The following is a 16968-nucleotide window of genomic DNA, read 5'->3' as shown; positions in this document are numbered from 1 at the left end:
CCCCCAAGTGCACGAATTTCGTGCACCGGGCCCCTAGTATATCTATAATAGTAATGGTTCAGTATAAAAATGGATTCTTCTTGATTAGAAACACTTTTATTTGGAATTTTAAAACAATTTTTTAAAATCTAAAGCTGATATTTCTTTCCATAATAAGTTAATAAATAGGGTTTGTACAAAGATGACTTTATTTGGGTGTGGTGGGGGGCAGGGAGAAGAAATCAATCTACTCTTAGTAGTTCACAAATATCCCATCTTTTAAAAAATTGGTATTGATGCTCAAAATAATGAAATCTATGAGATTAACGGTTTATGTTGGTTTTAATAAATGCTGTTTAGAATGTATGCTATTTTTTGTCCAAGTTGATTAGTGTTTATTTACAAGTGAGATAACTTATTTGATATAGTTTGTTCCTTCTGTAGTCATATTGACTAGGCATGGGCATGACACAGCCCTGATTTCAAGTTGCTCACAGAAGCATAAGGGAAGACAGACAAATAATAAATTCATAATAAATCATACTATGGGATATGTGCTATGCTGCAACTTAAAGGTGCTGAGGAATATCTAGGAATGGCATTAAATTCATCCTGGGGGCATTAGAGAAGACTTTCTAGAAGGTTTAGAATATTATTAGGGGTCAGCTAGATGATTGGGAATAGTGGAGGGGAAAAGGAAGGAGCAAGGCAGAGAACAGTGTAGCACACATAAATGCAGAGTTAGGTGAAGGAGATAACAAGAGCAGGGCACATTAAGAAAACTTTAGTTGTTTGGGCTGTAACACAGGCAGAAGGAATTTGCAAGAGATGAAACTATGTTGATTAGGTTAGATGATGCTAATATAAAGAATGTGGATTTATGTTGTCTAAATTTCTTGATGATGATAATAAGTGTAGTAGTAGTAGAAATTGTGGTAGCACAAGTAGCAGCTGGGCTAACATTTATCAAATGTTTTCCATGTGCCATGTACTAGCCTAAGTTTTTTACTTTGTCTCTCTCTTTTTTAATCCTTAATGTCCTTCCTGTCTTACTTTCATGAAGTATTTTTATATTTGAAAGCTAAAACAAATTTAAGATAGTATTATTAGCAACCTCACTAGTTAAGTTATCCTTTATCTTAAATCTATAGAAATAAATGGACCATAGTTAATTAATATCACACATTTGGAGTGAGACTTAATATAAATCAATGTAATGATTTTAAACTTTGAAGTTTTTCTTTAACAGTCAGCTTAGTTATTTAAATCTTTTTAAACAGCTTTATTGAGGTATAAATGATATATAATAAAGTACACATTTAAAATGTACATTTTGATAAGTTAGACATATGTATATGCCTGTGAAGCAATCACCATAATCAAGATAATGACCATATCTGTCACTCCCAAAAGTTTCCTCATGCCCATTTGTTAATCCCTGCCTCTTGGCACTCTTTATCCTGCTCTTTCCCAAGCAAGCACTTGTCTGCTTTCTGTCACTATAGATTAGTTTGCAGTTCCTTAAATGTTTAAAAATCATCTGGATCTGTTCTTAGTTTCTTTAAATGTGTTCTCTCACATTTACCGAAGTTCCTAACACACATTTCCTTATCTAGTATTTTGTCTGAACAGGAACTTCTGTTCATTTTGAAGCACTCTTAAAAAGGGGTCCAGCAGCAGAAATCTAGATTTTAATGATCTCACTATTTTTTTTCTGTTTAGCGAAGGATACTTACCAACAAATACCATTTCATATCATTGTTTTAAACAGTTGTGTAGTATTTTTACCTGTTGTTAGATGTACCTGGATATTTTGAGACAATTCCTCTCTGTTTGACATTTAGATTGTATCTGGTATTTTGATAGTCATACAACAGGTATTTATCAAACTCTTGCTGTCTGTTGTACTACTGTTCAAGGAATTGACTTGAATAAGACAGACAGACAGATAGGATCCTGCCTTTAGGAATTTACCTGGCAATGGAAGACAATGAAATGAGCAAACCAGTGAATGAGGCTGTTACCGATCTATTCAGCACCATGAGGGAATTAGGGGAGATGTGATAGAGTGTTTCGGGTGGGAGAGGGGTTGCAGATGACATGCTGCTTTAGACGGGCAGATTAGGAAGACTTCTCTAAAGAAGCAGCTTGAGAAATGAGAAGAGCTACAGGAAGACATCATTGGAAGAGGGCATGATAAGGGCAAAGGCTCTGACTGACATGGTTATATTGTCTTCATAGAGTAGCAGATAATTAAAGACAAACTTTTTTTGGACCATTCTTAATACTTTTTAATAAACAAATTGAAGGAAGGGAAATGTTTCCAAATTTATAAATGCTAGGTGGAGAGGGATACATTTCAGAAATACAATGAGTGAGTATACTGACTGACTGTTCCTTGGGCACAATAAAATGCAACTAGTGAAAAAGTAATTAAAGGAGTTGTTATGTAAGGTGATGGATAAAAAGTTAGGGATCTTTAGGAAACAGAAAGGCTGAAAAAATTTATTCGTTCATTCAACAAATATTGATCATCTGTCATGTGCCAGACAGTGTCGTAGGTACTAGACACAGGAGTATATTAAACAGATAAAAGATGCTTCCCAGCCCTGTCTGCGTACCTCAGATCATTAGAATGTCTTCCCCATACACCAAGGTTGCGGGTTTGATCTCTGGTCAGGGCACATACAAGAATCAATCAATAGCCCTGGCTGGTTTGGCTCAGTGGATAGAGCGTCGGCCTGTGGACTGAAGAGTCCCAGGTTCTTTTTAAATTTCAGATCTGGTGGCATTTGCTGTAGCTGTATCAGAAATGCAAGGAAATAATTTCTTCTCTATTAAAAAGTCCTACCGGTAAGAGCCACGCCTCATGCGTGTGATTGGCACCGAAATCAATAAAATATATATATATTTTTTTTAATTTTTTTCTTTTCTTTTTATAGCCCTGGGAGACCCGGGGCGGGGGTGAGGGGCACATCTGAAATCAATAAAAATATATTTTTTTAAAAAAGAATCAATAAATGAATAAATAAGTGGAACGACAAATTGATGTATCTCTCTCTTTTGCTTTCTCCTTTCCCCTCTCTCTAAGATCAATAAAAAGAAAAAAAGACACTTCCCTAATGGGGCTTCTATGAGACAGTAATCAAATATAAAATATTAAGTAGATAATAAGTGTTTTGAAGAAAACTAAAAGAATTTCATATAATTTTTATATTTTAATAGTTTTAAATTATTTCCAACATGTATTAATCTAGTACTTACAACATTATTCTGATATTTGTGTAATATTAGGAAGGGGCAAAGTAATATAATGTACCTACATATTTCAGTCTTCTTTGTGTATTTCCAAATTGTGTGCAAGAGGTGATCTCATCCACTCTGTGATTTTAGCCGGCATCTGTATGTAGTTGGAACTTAGAACTGCCCTTTCACGTAGAGTCGTGCTTCATACCATTTTTTATGTCTCAAATGGGATGTCTGGAAAGCAACTCAAGTTTAAATATAGAAAAGAGATTACTCATTCCACCCTCACCCCCAATCTGCCTCTTCTGATTTCATCATCAAGTTTTCGTGTTGTATCTTGTATATGCTGTATTGTCATCTATTTAGTACCTTACCTCTAAGGTTGGGACCAAGAACAGAGGTGTATCTATAGTGCACAGAATTGTTGTAGAACTAATAAACATGAGATGCTAGAAAAAAGTATAGGATAAATTCAAGATAATTAGATTACTAATACATTTTTAAAATTTAACTATAATATCAGTATTTTTTCCTGATTATTTTTCCTGTGCCTTGTCAGTCTTGATTTGGACATTCTACTAAATGTATATTACAATTTAGACATAATATATTAAGTCTAAATGAGTAAATAAAGATTTTAGGAGTAAAGTTGTTCTTTACCTTTTATTTACTGAGATTTAAAGATTTATTTCCTCATGCCTTTTCTCTTAAGAAATTTTGTAAGATTACATTGAGTTTTTCTTTCAGTTCCTAATATTTATTTTTGTTGTGGTTTTTCTATATAGAGGAACCTTTAAACTTTTCTCATATTTCCCGCACATCCCCCGCCGGAGATGTGCGCGCAACCCAGGTACATGCCCCTGACCGGAATCGAACCCGGGACCCTTCAGTCCGCAGGCCGACGCTCCATCCACTGAGCCAAACCGGTTTCGGCAAAAGATTTGATTTTTTAAGTGTTAATTTTATATTCTTGATATAAAGAGTTTGTATTATATGTAATGATTTATTGGGAAATGGAAAAGTTTGCTAATAATTATAAGACTTCCCATGTGTAAATTATCTTACCTTCTTTTCTAGGTTTGTTAAAGTTTTGCACTGTAGGATTTTGTGGAATTGGGAGCCTAATTGACTTCATTCTTATTTCAATGCAGGTAAGTTATTTTTTTGTTTTTATTTTTAAATACATTTTTATTGACTTCAGAGAGAGGAAGGGAGAGGGAGCGAGAGAGAAACATCAATGATAAGAGAGAATCATTGATAGGCTTCCTTCTGCACGCCCCCTACTGGGGATCAAGCCCCCAACCCAGCATGTGCCCTGACTGGCAATCAAACAGTGACCTAGTTCATAGGTTGACACTCAACCACTGAGCCACATCAGCCAAGTTGTAAGTTAGTTTTTATCTAGGAGATGAACTATTTTTACATTCAAATTTGATGTCTGTGATCTTCTGATATATTTTAAATATGCCAGGAAGCAGTTAAGAATGCTTTTTCAATTTTTCTTCAGATGCTATATCCAAGGGATCATGGCCATGTTTCCAAGTAGCATTTTCCAATTTGTGCTCTTCCAATTAGTAGTTCTAAAAGATATAACTTCATAAAAAAGGGATTCTATGATCAAATATGATTTGTAAATTTGAGTTCAAATGATTTAAAGAGTTTTTTTTTACTGGATAACTTCTCAGAATCGTTTATAGTGTGTATTATGAATCTCTATGGAGGATTGGGGTTATTTCTCAAACTTATTTTTCTTTTACTGATAGTCACAGACACATGATCAATTAATATACTAGGATATTGATGGGATTTGATATTTACATATGGACACCTGGAGGCAGAAACAAGATTTTCTTTTGCATTGGACAAGCACTCAATATTAGTATTTTTTTAGTTGCAAATTATGGAAACCGAAATCTATCTATCTTAAGACAAAAAGAGAAAAGGAATGTTTGGGTTTTCTGTAGATAATTGAAGAGTGGGGCTGTTCTCCCGTAAGATCAAATCAATATAATAAAATGATGTATCAGGACTCTCCTGACATTCATCTCTGTTTCTCTGTGTCTGCCTCATTTTTTGCTACTACAGTGCTGTGGAGACAGGCATAATTTGTGAAATGCTATCCCTAGGCATTTAAAAGTGCCACCAGATGTTTTCTATTAAATTATACTGAACTGGTTGTGGTTAACTCATGAGGATTCTTAAATTAGAGAAAGATGAATTTATCATAACAAATGTCACAAAACAGCATTTCAGTAAGCATTTATGGAGCACCTAATTTCTTCAACAAGTGTGTCAGTATGTATTTTGATCATCATCAGTTTTGTATTCTTTCTCATACAGTATTTCCACTCCTCAGTTCAGTCTGCTTGATGCTATCCTTATGCTTTAAAAGAAAGTCAAAGTCTAGGAGGTTTTGGTAGCATACTGTGAGGAGGGTACCATACTGTGAGGAGGAGGCAACATATGGACCAATAAGATACCAGAATTAAATAAGGAAAATATTTGGTTTTAAAGTTGGAGTTTTCCTATCTTTATTCATAAACATGCTTAACCAAATATCCTGCCTTCTCTGATTGTGGGACAGGCAAGCAGACATGAAGAGGCTAAGGTACTTGGCACATATGCTTTGAGATGGTTTCTCACTTTAATTGAGGATCCAAGGAACTTAATGTATTATTGGGATTCTTTCAGATATCCAGAATTCAGTGTCAACCATTTAGTTAATATTTTCACACTGGGTACTTTCTTTGGTGATATCATTACATTATAGCTTTCTTGCACGGGTGGGGTCTAGCTGGTCCGCCCAGAGGGGACCCAGGAGATTGACCAGCCACCCCGCCCCCAATCGGGGTGGGAGGCAGTCGGGGATGGGGGCAACTGGGAGGAGGGGCCCTGGGCTGGCCAGCCCTGCCCCCTGGTCAAACTCTGGTTGAATTCCTAGTTGAGGGGGCAATTTGCATAATTACCCTTTTATTATATAGGATATCAAATTATAGAGCTTATTCGATTTAGCTACTGCTTCCTGGTACATTTATGCCTAAATTTTTCAGAACAAATAGTTATTTTCTTGAAGATCTGGCATTGAGACTATTACATTAAAAATTACTGAGGTAGATTTAGAATGTTTGAAATTCTGCAATAAATATCCCTAAATAAGACATTTCAATAGGTATGGCCACTTTAGATTGCTTTTAGATTGGAGGAAAAATAAATCAGTTTTCAAATGCAGCCAAATAAGACCTGTAGCCTTATTTTAAATGTCATTTGATATACTTAACATGTGATGTTGACTATATTAAAAATTTTTTTTTCAGCAAATCAAATAAGATTTTACTATAAAAATCAGAAACTCTGTTTCAAATATATCTTTTTCCAACTTCTCATGATCTTTTTGTTTACTCTTCTTTCCTTCTTTATTTTCTCTATCCCTGATTTTTTTCCATTAAATATTATTCCCTAGTGAATTGTAGTGTTTTTCTATTGGGCTGTGATCCCAGAAACATATTGTGCATGAATTCAAGACCTATAAAAACATACTTTGCTTCACAGTGTTTATAACACAAACCCAGAAAATCCTCTTAAAAAAATAGCTCTAGTTATTTCATCTTTGAACCAAAGAGTATAATCACACATTGCTAAAGTAAGCTTTACATGTTGCTATATATACTGAAAATATTTCCATGAGTTTATCTACTTGTTAATAAACTTGAAAGTTTCTTTCTTTTTGTTGTTGTTGTTATTAAAAATATGCAAATGGCCCTATGTGAATGAATGGCATGAAACAATACATAGAATTAATTCAGTTATTTTGTGCATTCAACCAAAAAACTAAATCAGTGATACATGTGTAGGCTACTGTCTTTCAGTTATAGGTAACTACTGTGTATAACTACTATATAATTATTCATAAGGCATTTCCAAAGATTTTAAAACACTCATTCTTTTGTGTTTGTATATGTTTGTGTAATCATGAAGGATTAGACAATTTAAGGTTTTTTAATCAGAAAAAATAGCATATTTGGATTCCATTTAAACCTCTTTTTTCACACAATCTGGACATTTTAAATTACACCTAAACCCATGATACATACTCTGTCAAACAAAAAGAAAAGAAAGTTTCTTCTGTTAAATGGAGACAAGACAGCCACAAATCAGATAGATGAAAAAGGGTAGTTTTAATATAGGAAGTTGTTAGAAGGAAGTATGTTGGGTTCTTTGTGACAATTTTTAAAAATTCTATATATTATGGAAGAAATCACTTTCATTTTCATTTCTATTGACATTACAGAGTAGATTTCCTTAAAGGACTAATAACTACATAAGCAGAAATTCAGAAAAGCTGCATAATCTCCAAGATATTTATGAATTTTATAAGTAAATTTATAAAGTATCTCATCAGTGTGGCATTTAATATATGTAACTCATTTTAGCATTGGATTATATATTGCTTATATATTATTTCTTAACTTTTACAACAGATCTGAACTTTCACACATAAACTTCTTGAAGAAAAAAAAAAGACTTATTAATCCTGGACAGCACTAGTAGTATGCTAAACATAGAGTATGCCCTCAAAAACTTTTGCTGATTTGAACTGTATGCATCATACCTTGTGAAAGTGTGGCTTTGTTCCAGTTACAGAGAAGATAAGAAGCTAAAAATGGTAGTTTTAAAAAAGTGATTGCTTTTTTTTTTTTTTAGGGCCTTAAAGTTCTAAATTTTATATGGTCACTTGAGAGGTAATGAATGCAAATAAAAGTTGGCATGATAAATTGTAAATATTAGGTTTTATGCCATCAATGAAAATGAGTTTAATGAGCACAATTCGGTATAATAAATTGGGATCCTTGCCCTAAAGGAACTTATGATCTAACTATCCCAAGAGTGTGATCTGATGATAAGATTTCACTTATTATTTGACATAAAATATTTCCTTGACAACTGCAGGTTTAAAATAAAAAAGTTAACCTGACTATCTTAAGTACTTTGAATTTTACCAAAAATTTTAAAAGACTTTTCAGTTCAGAGCATAAATAAAGTTAGGGTTAGAGTTCATTTCTGTATAAGCCAGTTTTGTCCTGTGAAATAACATGCTATTGATGAAAAGAATGACTAAACATGTAATCACCCTAAATCTATTACCAGCATGGGAAAAGTTGGTCAAAGTCCTTGATAGTTCACTAGATGTAGGACAGCAATATATAAAAACCAGTGGACATTTTGTAGATAGCAAGTCTTCCAAATAGCTCAGTGTATTATTTATTTAACCCTGGTGTGATTAATTGGGGAAATAAACTGGAAAACTGAGGAGACTGATCATTTGTGTCATGTGACCTTAATTAGGTAGCTCTCGGTTCACTTATGCTATGGGCAGATTTTTACTTTGTGAATGAAAGGAATGTTCATAAAACAAAGAATATCTTAAACTGGTTCTGAAACTAATCCCAATGCTCTGTTTTCCTCAGGAGATATAATGGGAAATATTATTCATTTCTTGAGAAGTGATGTTTGTGTTGGTCATTAAGGATTAATGCTAACCAGTCTTTAAATCAAATAATTATCTGGGTGGGCCCTAAATTCAATTCAAGTGTCTTTATAGGAAGTAGAGGAGGAAAAGACACAGACACAGAAAAGAAGGTAGTGTGAAGACAGAGGCAGAGATTGGAGTGATGTGGCCACAAACCACAGAATGCCAAGGAGTGCTGATTGCTGCCAGAAGCTAGAAGAAGCTTACCGTGGATTCTCCCTTAACATTGTCTAGGACACACGGTTGTGCCAATACCTTGATTTTAGACTTCTGGCCTCCAGAACTGTGAGAAAGTAAATTTATATTGTTTTAATCCACTAAGTTTGTGATAATTTGTTATAGCAGCCGCAGTAAACTAATATAGAGAGGGAAAGAAGTTGCTTTCTTTTGGTTTTAGGGCTTCTCATACCAGGGACTTGACATCCGTTGTACAAACTAATTTCTCATCCGCTGGACCCCAACAGCAAGCTAACCTACCATAGGGAGCGTTTGCCCCCTGGTGGTCAGTGCATGTCATAGCAACTGGTCAAATGGCTGAATGAAACAGTTGGACACTTTAGCATATTAGGCTTCTATTATATAGGATACCAAGAATCTGGAGATAAAGGTAGTTCTAAGATTTGCTAATTTAGACCTGAAGGACAATTTATTATGAAGGACATAATAAAGGACCCAAATCTTTCCTTCCTTATTCCTCTTCCTCTCTTCCTCCTTCCCTTCATTCCCTCCTTCTCTTCTCTCTTTCCTTCCTCTTTCTCTTTGCCATCTTCAGGTCTTTTGGTTATCACTTTCTTACATAGTTATCATCAGAGGCATCACTTTTTTACATAGTTACCTTCCTCTCACACATGTCTTCTTAAGGGCAAATAACCCCCACAGAACTCATCTCACAGGCAATTCCGTTATAGGCCCAGGCTGAACAGTCTCTGGAGGGAGGATTGGAATTACCATGATAGAACTAGGTGCTGAGGAACTAGAGTCTTGGAGTTTGAGGGAAAGAAATCTGTAATAGTTTGCTAAAGTAGAGACAAAATTGGATCATGCATTTGCAGATAATAAAACTGTAAACTCTGAGGGCATCTTTTCTGCAGGACGGGGGAAACAAAACAAAAATGACCCTGTCATTTTTCTTCATGTTAACTGCTAACTTGACAAGATTATAAAGCATCTGGGCCCTAATCGGGTTTTAGGTAAATAGTTTTATTTCCTGAGAGAGCCACGTGAGCCTCAGATGAGCTTATAAGAAATGCATGCTATTAAAGGGTCACCCTGTCATATATTGTCCTTATTTCCAACTTCTGAATACTTTCTTTTTCAACAGAAGTGAGATTGTCAAAGAAGATGGCATAGGAAGAAAATGATAATAGGACAGTAGGCCCAGTTCTAATCTATGCACATATTCCAAATTAGGCAATGTTTTACCGTTTGATTTGGTAAACTATATCTACTGCCTTTTTTGTTTCCCTTATACAGTCTCAAAACATGTTGTTACTTCTAGTCATCCGTTTTTCTCTTTCTTGTGTTAATTCTTAGAGTGGTTTTCTCTGTGAGTTTGGCCACTAAAAAAGTTTTAAGTTTTACTTAAATTCATTAGTAACATTCATAAATGGGAAGCCAAATCAATTTAAACTTTACAAAGTAAGTCAGAGTGCATTACAGTACCCAGCCTGGTATCTAGCACATAAGTGCTTGTGTTCTTTGAATATTGACATTCATCTTTAACTGTTGGCGGAGATTGTATCCTCTGCTGTTATGTGTATAACACCTAGCACAGTATCTAATACTATAGGAATTAAGTGTTTGTTGAATAGTTTTTAGAACCAAATTCATTTTAAAAACAAAGAATTTTCTACAGCAGTGTTAAACTCCAGTTGTTTAACCCCTACAAGAATTTTAAAAAAATTCCTACCCTTTGTACGTTTTTAAGTTGACATTTAAGTTTTCATCATAAATTTAAATAGTTGCAAAGGGTGTAATTTCTGGTTTATAAATATTGATATATTTAAATAAAACTTACATTAACTAAAAAATGTACCTAACAGAATATAAATACCACAGAATTTAAAATATCAGGACAGGGGAAGCATCTTACTCATTAAAATGAAAAGGTTTTAAATTTTCTGTGATTTCTGGATTGAGTTGTCATTGTGATTACTAATGATATACAATTGATCAAAACAGCATAAAGGTTACAAATTTTAGCACATAATTTTAAGCAAAAAAAAAAAAAGTAAAGTGATATTAGGAATGCATCCCTTTGAACAAGAAATGGAAGAGCATATTTTTAGTCTCTTAATTAACTGAGATTTCCCCAAGTCCAGTATTTTGAATTATCTCTTTGTTAGGCACATCAGAGGTTTTTATACCTCAAGGCAATGTGTCATCATAAAACTCTGGATATGCTTTGATGGGAGGTGTCTTTACTGTTGTCAAGTTGGAGAAAGAGCCACAGTGAAAAGGAAGTGGGGAAGGGTACTAGCCTGATGCTTCCACCATAGATAGCATCAGGGATATCATTTTTACCAAGAGTACATAATCGAATTAAGAATCTCAAAACTGATTCCCTTAGAACTATCTGGGCTCACATATACCTTGGTTAATCTTTGTGATCCCTAAGGCTACATTTTTGTTGTTGTTAATCCTCACTAAGGATATTTTTCCATTGACTTTTAGAGAGAGTGGAAGGGAGGGGAGAGAGAGAGAGAGAAACAAAAATGTGAGAGAGACACATCCATTGGTTGCCTCCCACATGTGCCCCTACCAGGGCTGGGGATCCAGCCTGCAACTGAGGTACATGCTCTTGACCGGAATTGAAGCTGGGACCCTTCAGTCCGAGGGCCAATGCTTTGTCCACTGAGCCAAACTGGCTAGGTCCCTAAAGCAACATTTTGAAGATTGCTGCTTTGAAGGATCATTTGCAGAGATCATGTTAATTGTATTCCCAAAAATGTGATTAAGAGAACAAGATGATTGTAATGAGCATGGGGATTTTTTTCTTTCTTTCTATCCTCTTCCTTTTCCATTCCATGTGGTTCTGGTAGGACAGTCACACTGCCTTTTCTCCCACAGGAAGTCTGGCCTGGCCAATCCTATTAATCTTATTCTCTTGGGTACAGTAATTTGTCCAGCAATAGGCATATATACCAAGCAGGTCACAGTTCTTCCCTGGGCTTGGTATATAAACACCGAGGAGGAAGATCTTACTTTCTTTCTGTTGGGATCTGCTGAGCTGGAAGAAGAATCTGGAGCTGTTGGGAGAATGAAGGCAAGCAGAGCTACGCAAAGAGGCAGGGAGGCCAAACCAGAGTCCTCATGGGCAAGGAATTTCAATCCTCGAGGCCTTGGTTCCTGTAGTTCATTTGACCCTGTGAACTTCCCTCGTATCTTCTTTAGCTATGAGACACTAAATTACTTATTTTTGCTTGAGTTAGTTTGAGTTACATTATTGGTACTACTGAAATAATTTCATTAGCAACTATAAAAATAAACTCAAAGTGTTGTGAAAATATCTTTGGTAAAATGAGTAATTTTGAAATATTTTTTCTAGATTGTTGGACCTTCGGATGGAAGCAGTTACATTATAGATTATTATGGAACCAGACTTACAAGACTGAGTATTACTAATGAGACATTTAGAAAAACACAGCTGTATCCATAAATGTTTTTAAAAAGAAACAGTAAGTGATATATATATGTAATCTTCATTATAGTATATTATCTGTATGAATTATGAGAATTTGAGAGCCAGAGGAAATTGAAGAGACCATTTAGTGTTCAAATCTCTCCTTTTGCTTCTCAGGAAACACAGGTCTGCTTGTGCCTGAAATCTCTCTAATCCTTTGTAAAGCATTTTCATGTATACTCACTGCTCTTGCAGTTCTCAATTCAGACTCTCATTCTTTACAATGAATATGGTTAAAGGACAAAGTTCACAAGAAAAAGAATATCATCAAAACAAAAAGATATTCCATAGTGTTATATGGTTATGATGAAAGCATGTGTTGTAGATAGTTCAATGAAGATTATTTTTTCTGCTGTCTTTCTCTCCTAGGCTCAATATGATCTTTTTAAAAATCAATTGATTGACTGATTGGTTGATTTGAGAGAGAAATATCTATTTGTCCCACTTATTTATACATTCATTGATTGCTTCTTTAAAAAAATATATACATTTTTTAAAAAATTAATTTCAGAGAGTAAGGGAGAGGGAGAGATAGAAACATCAATGATGAGAAAGAATCATCCATCACTGCCTCCTGCATGCCCCCCACTGGGGATTGAACCACGACTTCCTGGTTCATAGGTTGGCATGCAACCACTGAGCCACACTGGTGGTTGATTGCTTCTTTTATGTGACCTGATTGGGGATTGACCTGCAACATTGGCATATCAGGACGATGTTCTAATCAACTGAGCTACCTGGCCAGGGCCCATGTGATCTTGAAACCTTTTTCTTTTCTTCTTCCCTAAACCTGAAAAGTTGATAGACCTCAACCCTGAACTACTATAAGTATTTACTCTAACCTAAAGTTTAGCTCTGCCCATGAAGATTGTTAATTGCTATCAGCTTTAAATAGGTAATACACTTAGAGAAGTCAGAGGTACCATTAGTTTTCCTGATTTAACACTGGTTCTCTCGGCTACTATAAGGTTTTTTTTCCGTGACTGTACATTAGTCTATAAGTAATCTTCCAGTAATGCTAGATTTTTCTCAGGAAAACAGTTTCCTGGTATAATCATTCTCTGTAATGGAGAAGTCCTATGCAGCGTGGGGAGTGTGGGTACGTCGTAGGTGACTGTTCATTTGGAACTGTCTGCAGCTTTCAGAGACAGGGCAGAGAGAGACAGGCTAGATGTTTTGGCCACGGTCATAGTCCTAAGGTTTTCAGTTGACTCTATCTCAGAGAGTGCTTCTATAAGCCAGGAAGGGAATCTGCACTTATTTTCTATGTTGTAGTGTATAAATAGGATATGAAGTATAATTTTGCCTTTAAGGTAGGTTTTTTTTTTCTCAGTAAAATTATGGAATATGCTTTATAAATATTGTCATAAGTTTGAACAGTGATTGACCCTGTTTAAATCTGAGGAATTTATTCAACTGATTGTCAAAAAAGTTTTGAAATCTTTTTAAAAAATAAACTGTAAGAACTTTTTGGTTTAAAATTGAAATAAAAAAAATTGAAATAAAATAAATAATTGGAATGAAGCTTAGAGATCCATCTGCCTCTTCTGACCAGGGGACAAGTTGAGACTAAGACAATCAGTGTAGTCGGTGTAAAACTGAATCTCACATCTAGAACTCTGTGAGTTCCACTGGATGTTCTCCATGTCCCTTCCCACTCCAACCCATCCCCAACAACTATATAATTTTGTATTAAGCTTATTCATTTTGGAAATTATTATTCTTTATGAGAAGGGTTGAATAGTTTCACATAACCCATTTTCATACTGTAAATTGTATCCCATTTAAAAGTATGAGATTGGCCCCGCCAGTGTGGCTCAGTGGTTGAGTGTCGACCTATGAACCAGGAGGTCACTATTCAATTCCAAATCAGGGCACATGCCCAGGTTGCTGGCTCAATCCCCAGTAGTAGGGATGCAGGAAGCAGCCAATCAATGATTTTTTTTGTCATCATTGATGTTTCTATCTCTCCCTCTCTCTTCCTCTCTGAAATCAATAAAAATATATTAGAAAAATAAAAGTATGTAGATTGTTCTTAATGTGTAAAAATTAAGTAAATGTAATTTAAATTTCTTAATTGATTTTTAGAAAGAGAGAGAGGTGGAGATGGATTTGCTGTTCCACTTATTAATGCATTCATTGGTTGATTCTTGCATGTGCTCTGACCAGGGATTGAAACTGCAACCTTGGTATATTGGGACCTATATACCAACTGAGCTACAGGGCCAGGGCCTAAGCAAATGTAATTTAAAAAAGCAATTCCATTCTCTGTAGCCTATTATAGAGACATTTAATTGAGATTCCAGACTCAAATTTAAAATTTAAAACTCTAAAGGCCTGTTGAGAAGGCAGATCTCTGCATTGTCATTCATATAATCTCTCTATAATGTATACAAAAGGGCTCCAAAAGTAAGAAAAAATGTCTTAGGTAAATGAAGCATTGCAATGTGCATCTATAGTAACCTCATTGGATTCTTAAAAAATTGTGTGCTTTAATGTATTTATTTTTTCTGTTTTAGGTTTCGGGCCTGATTAATTTTAATAGTGAACTTCCAGTATGCGGATTTCCAGATTTTCTTTTTCCTTCTTCACATAACACTTTACAGATTCTTTGTAACTTTTTGTTGTTGATGATGCTTTTGTTTTGTTGTTTTAGTTGAAAGCATTTTATCCTGAGATTTATTTAATAGGACTTTCTTTGAGAGCTGTATGTATAATAATAGTCTTTCCTAGGCTACCGTCTCTATGAGATAGATAGCTTATTACCCGATATCCTGTAATGTCTTTTCCAAAGACAAGTTGCCACTTGTCATTTTTGCTTCTGAAAAATAAAAGTATGACTTACTCACATTTTTTAGTGCTTTATTAAGAAACCTTAAATGTTGAAAGTAGCTGTCTTCTGCATTTTGATCCTTCAAAGTAGTTAATCCGTGGTGTGAACAAATACCATTTATATTGCCTGGGGTGCAGTCTAGTGTATGACAACCCGCCTGGTTTTCTGTAGCTTTTCAGATCTGTCTTTGCCTTGGTATCCAAGGAGCTGAAGATCATCAGGGAGTCTGAAACCTTGAGGCAACATGGGAACTTCTGGCATTGGTTCAGGCCTCTGAAGTGTGAACTTTCTCCTTTTTGCTTGTGGGAGTGCTGCACTAGCTTTTGAAAGACCAGATGCTGACTCATCTAGCTCAGTGCAGTTACATTTGAAGTTGGATGGACAAGGTGGGAACACTGAACAGAAGATTAATGTTTCCCATCTGTTAGCACTGCCAGGCAGCTGCTGGACAAGCGCCTGAAGTGATGCACAGAGACTGAAGGAAGCAGCACCTGCATGTTAGCACTGGTTTTTCTTACTGTGTTTAAGAAGCTGGAAATACATGAAATGTTATGTCCCCATAATCCTGTTACGTGCTTTCTTTAGAAACAGGCAGAGCAATTTCAGAATTATTGAAGCCGGACTTCTCAAAAGTGAAACCAACATTTTTTATCACCCCTTTCACTCAAAAGTATATTGTATAGTCCAGTTAGCTTCATAACATGTTAGTCATTCAGTAACAGATTCTCCAGTTGGTAGGATATTCAGTATTGATATATAAAGCAAATTTGGGTTACTCCTAATATATATCAGGAATGGTCTCTTATTCATTAATTAATGAAAATACTGGGTGTCTACCATTTGGGAGGCACTGTCCTAGATGCTACAATGCAGCAAGGAGCAAAACACAAGCATCTCTGCCCTTAAAGAGCTTATATTTCATTGGGATCCGCTTCTTCATAGTGAAAATATTTTGGCTCTAGTTAAACTGGCTCGTAGAGCCTGTTTGCTAGTATTTCCTAGATTCTTTTGGTTGCAAACAGAGCTTTGAAGTTCCTTCAGGATCACCTAAGCCCAGATTTGAAAAGTCCATTAAGTTTTCATAGCCATGTAAGTTCACTTATATAAGAAATACTTACAGTCAAGTATTGAAAAGTAATATCGATTCTTGTATAATTGTTACAGTTATTAACGTGGCCAGGTGAGAAGTCTGTTTTAAAGCAGGTTTCTCAAAATATTTAGTGAAGTAAGCCGTAGTACTCTGGGTCATTGATACAATCTAGAAATACAGTTTTTTCACAATACACTCTTAAAAGTTTAAACTTTATTTTCACTGTAATATCCTAAATGTACATGATGAGCACTTCAGCCTGCAACTAAGGTACACGCCCTTGACCAGAATCAAACCCGGGACCCTTCAATCCACGGCTGACGCTCCAACCATTGAGCAAACTGGCTAGAGCTATATATAATTCTTTAACATTTTTTTCCAATTTTTTTATGTGAATGAATTTAATGCATATGAATACAGTTTGTTTGTTTTTACTTTCATGGAACACTATTGTTTTTGGCTATTAGTATGTGAGAGTATAAATTATATGTGAAGGCCTCTGTATGAGATGTTTTATATAATAACCCTGCTTTTAAAACAGTGGCTAAGTATGAGATGGATTAGCTCAGTCTTTACTCTTAAACCCTCTAGGGTGGGATGGAATGGATTAT

The 16968-nt window shown here is 35.2% G+C and overlaps 1 protein-coding gene across 10 annotated transcripts in view; it reads left to right on the top strand.

Moving 5' to 3' along the window:
- Positions 1 to 15284, top strand: part of TM2D1 (TM2 domain containing 1) — a 27499-nt gene extending 12215 nt beyond the window's left edge. Inside the window, exons 5-9 of one of the 10 annotated variants that reach the window (XR_001515440.1) lie at positions 4303 to 4376; positions 7927 to 7964; positions 8825 to 9037; positions 9844 to 9942; positions 12300 to 12380. Coding sequence is in view for 5 of the 10 variants with exons in the window: in XM_006773212.2 (XP_006773275.1) it covers positions 4303 to 4376; positions 12300 to 12410 (185 nt within the window). In the remaining 5 variants the exon portion in view is untranslated. Of the gene's footprint in view, positions 1 to 4302; positions 4377 to 4988; positions 5278 to 6685; positions 6709 to 7926; positions 7965 to 8824; positions 9046 to 9843; positions 9943 to 11868; positions 12097 to 12299; positions 12430 to 14953 lie in introns of those variants that run through there. The other 9 variants (XR_001515441.1, XR_001515442.1, XR_001515439.1 and 6 more) reach the window with 9 other exon arrangements.
- The last annotated feature ends 1684 nt before the right edge of the window (positions 15285 to 16968 follow it).

This window comes from Myotis davidii, unplaced genomic scaffold (assembly GCF_000327345.1).
Source record: "Myotis davidii unplaced genomic scaffold, ASM32734v1 scaffold205, whole genome shotgun sequence".
NCBI classification, from domain to species: domain Eukaryota; kingdom Metazoa; phylum Chordata; class Mammalia; order Chiroptera; family Vespertilionidae; genus Myotis; species Myotis davidii.
Note: the sequence above shows the minus strand (reverse complement) of the source record. Positions and strands in the feature narration are given on the sequence as shown.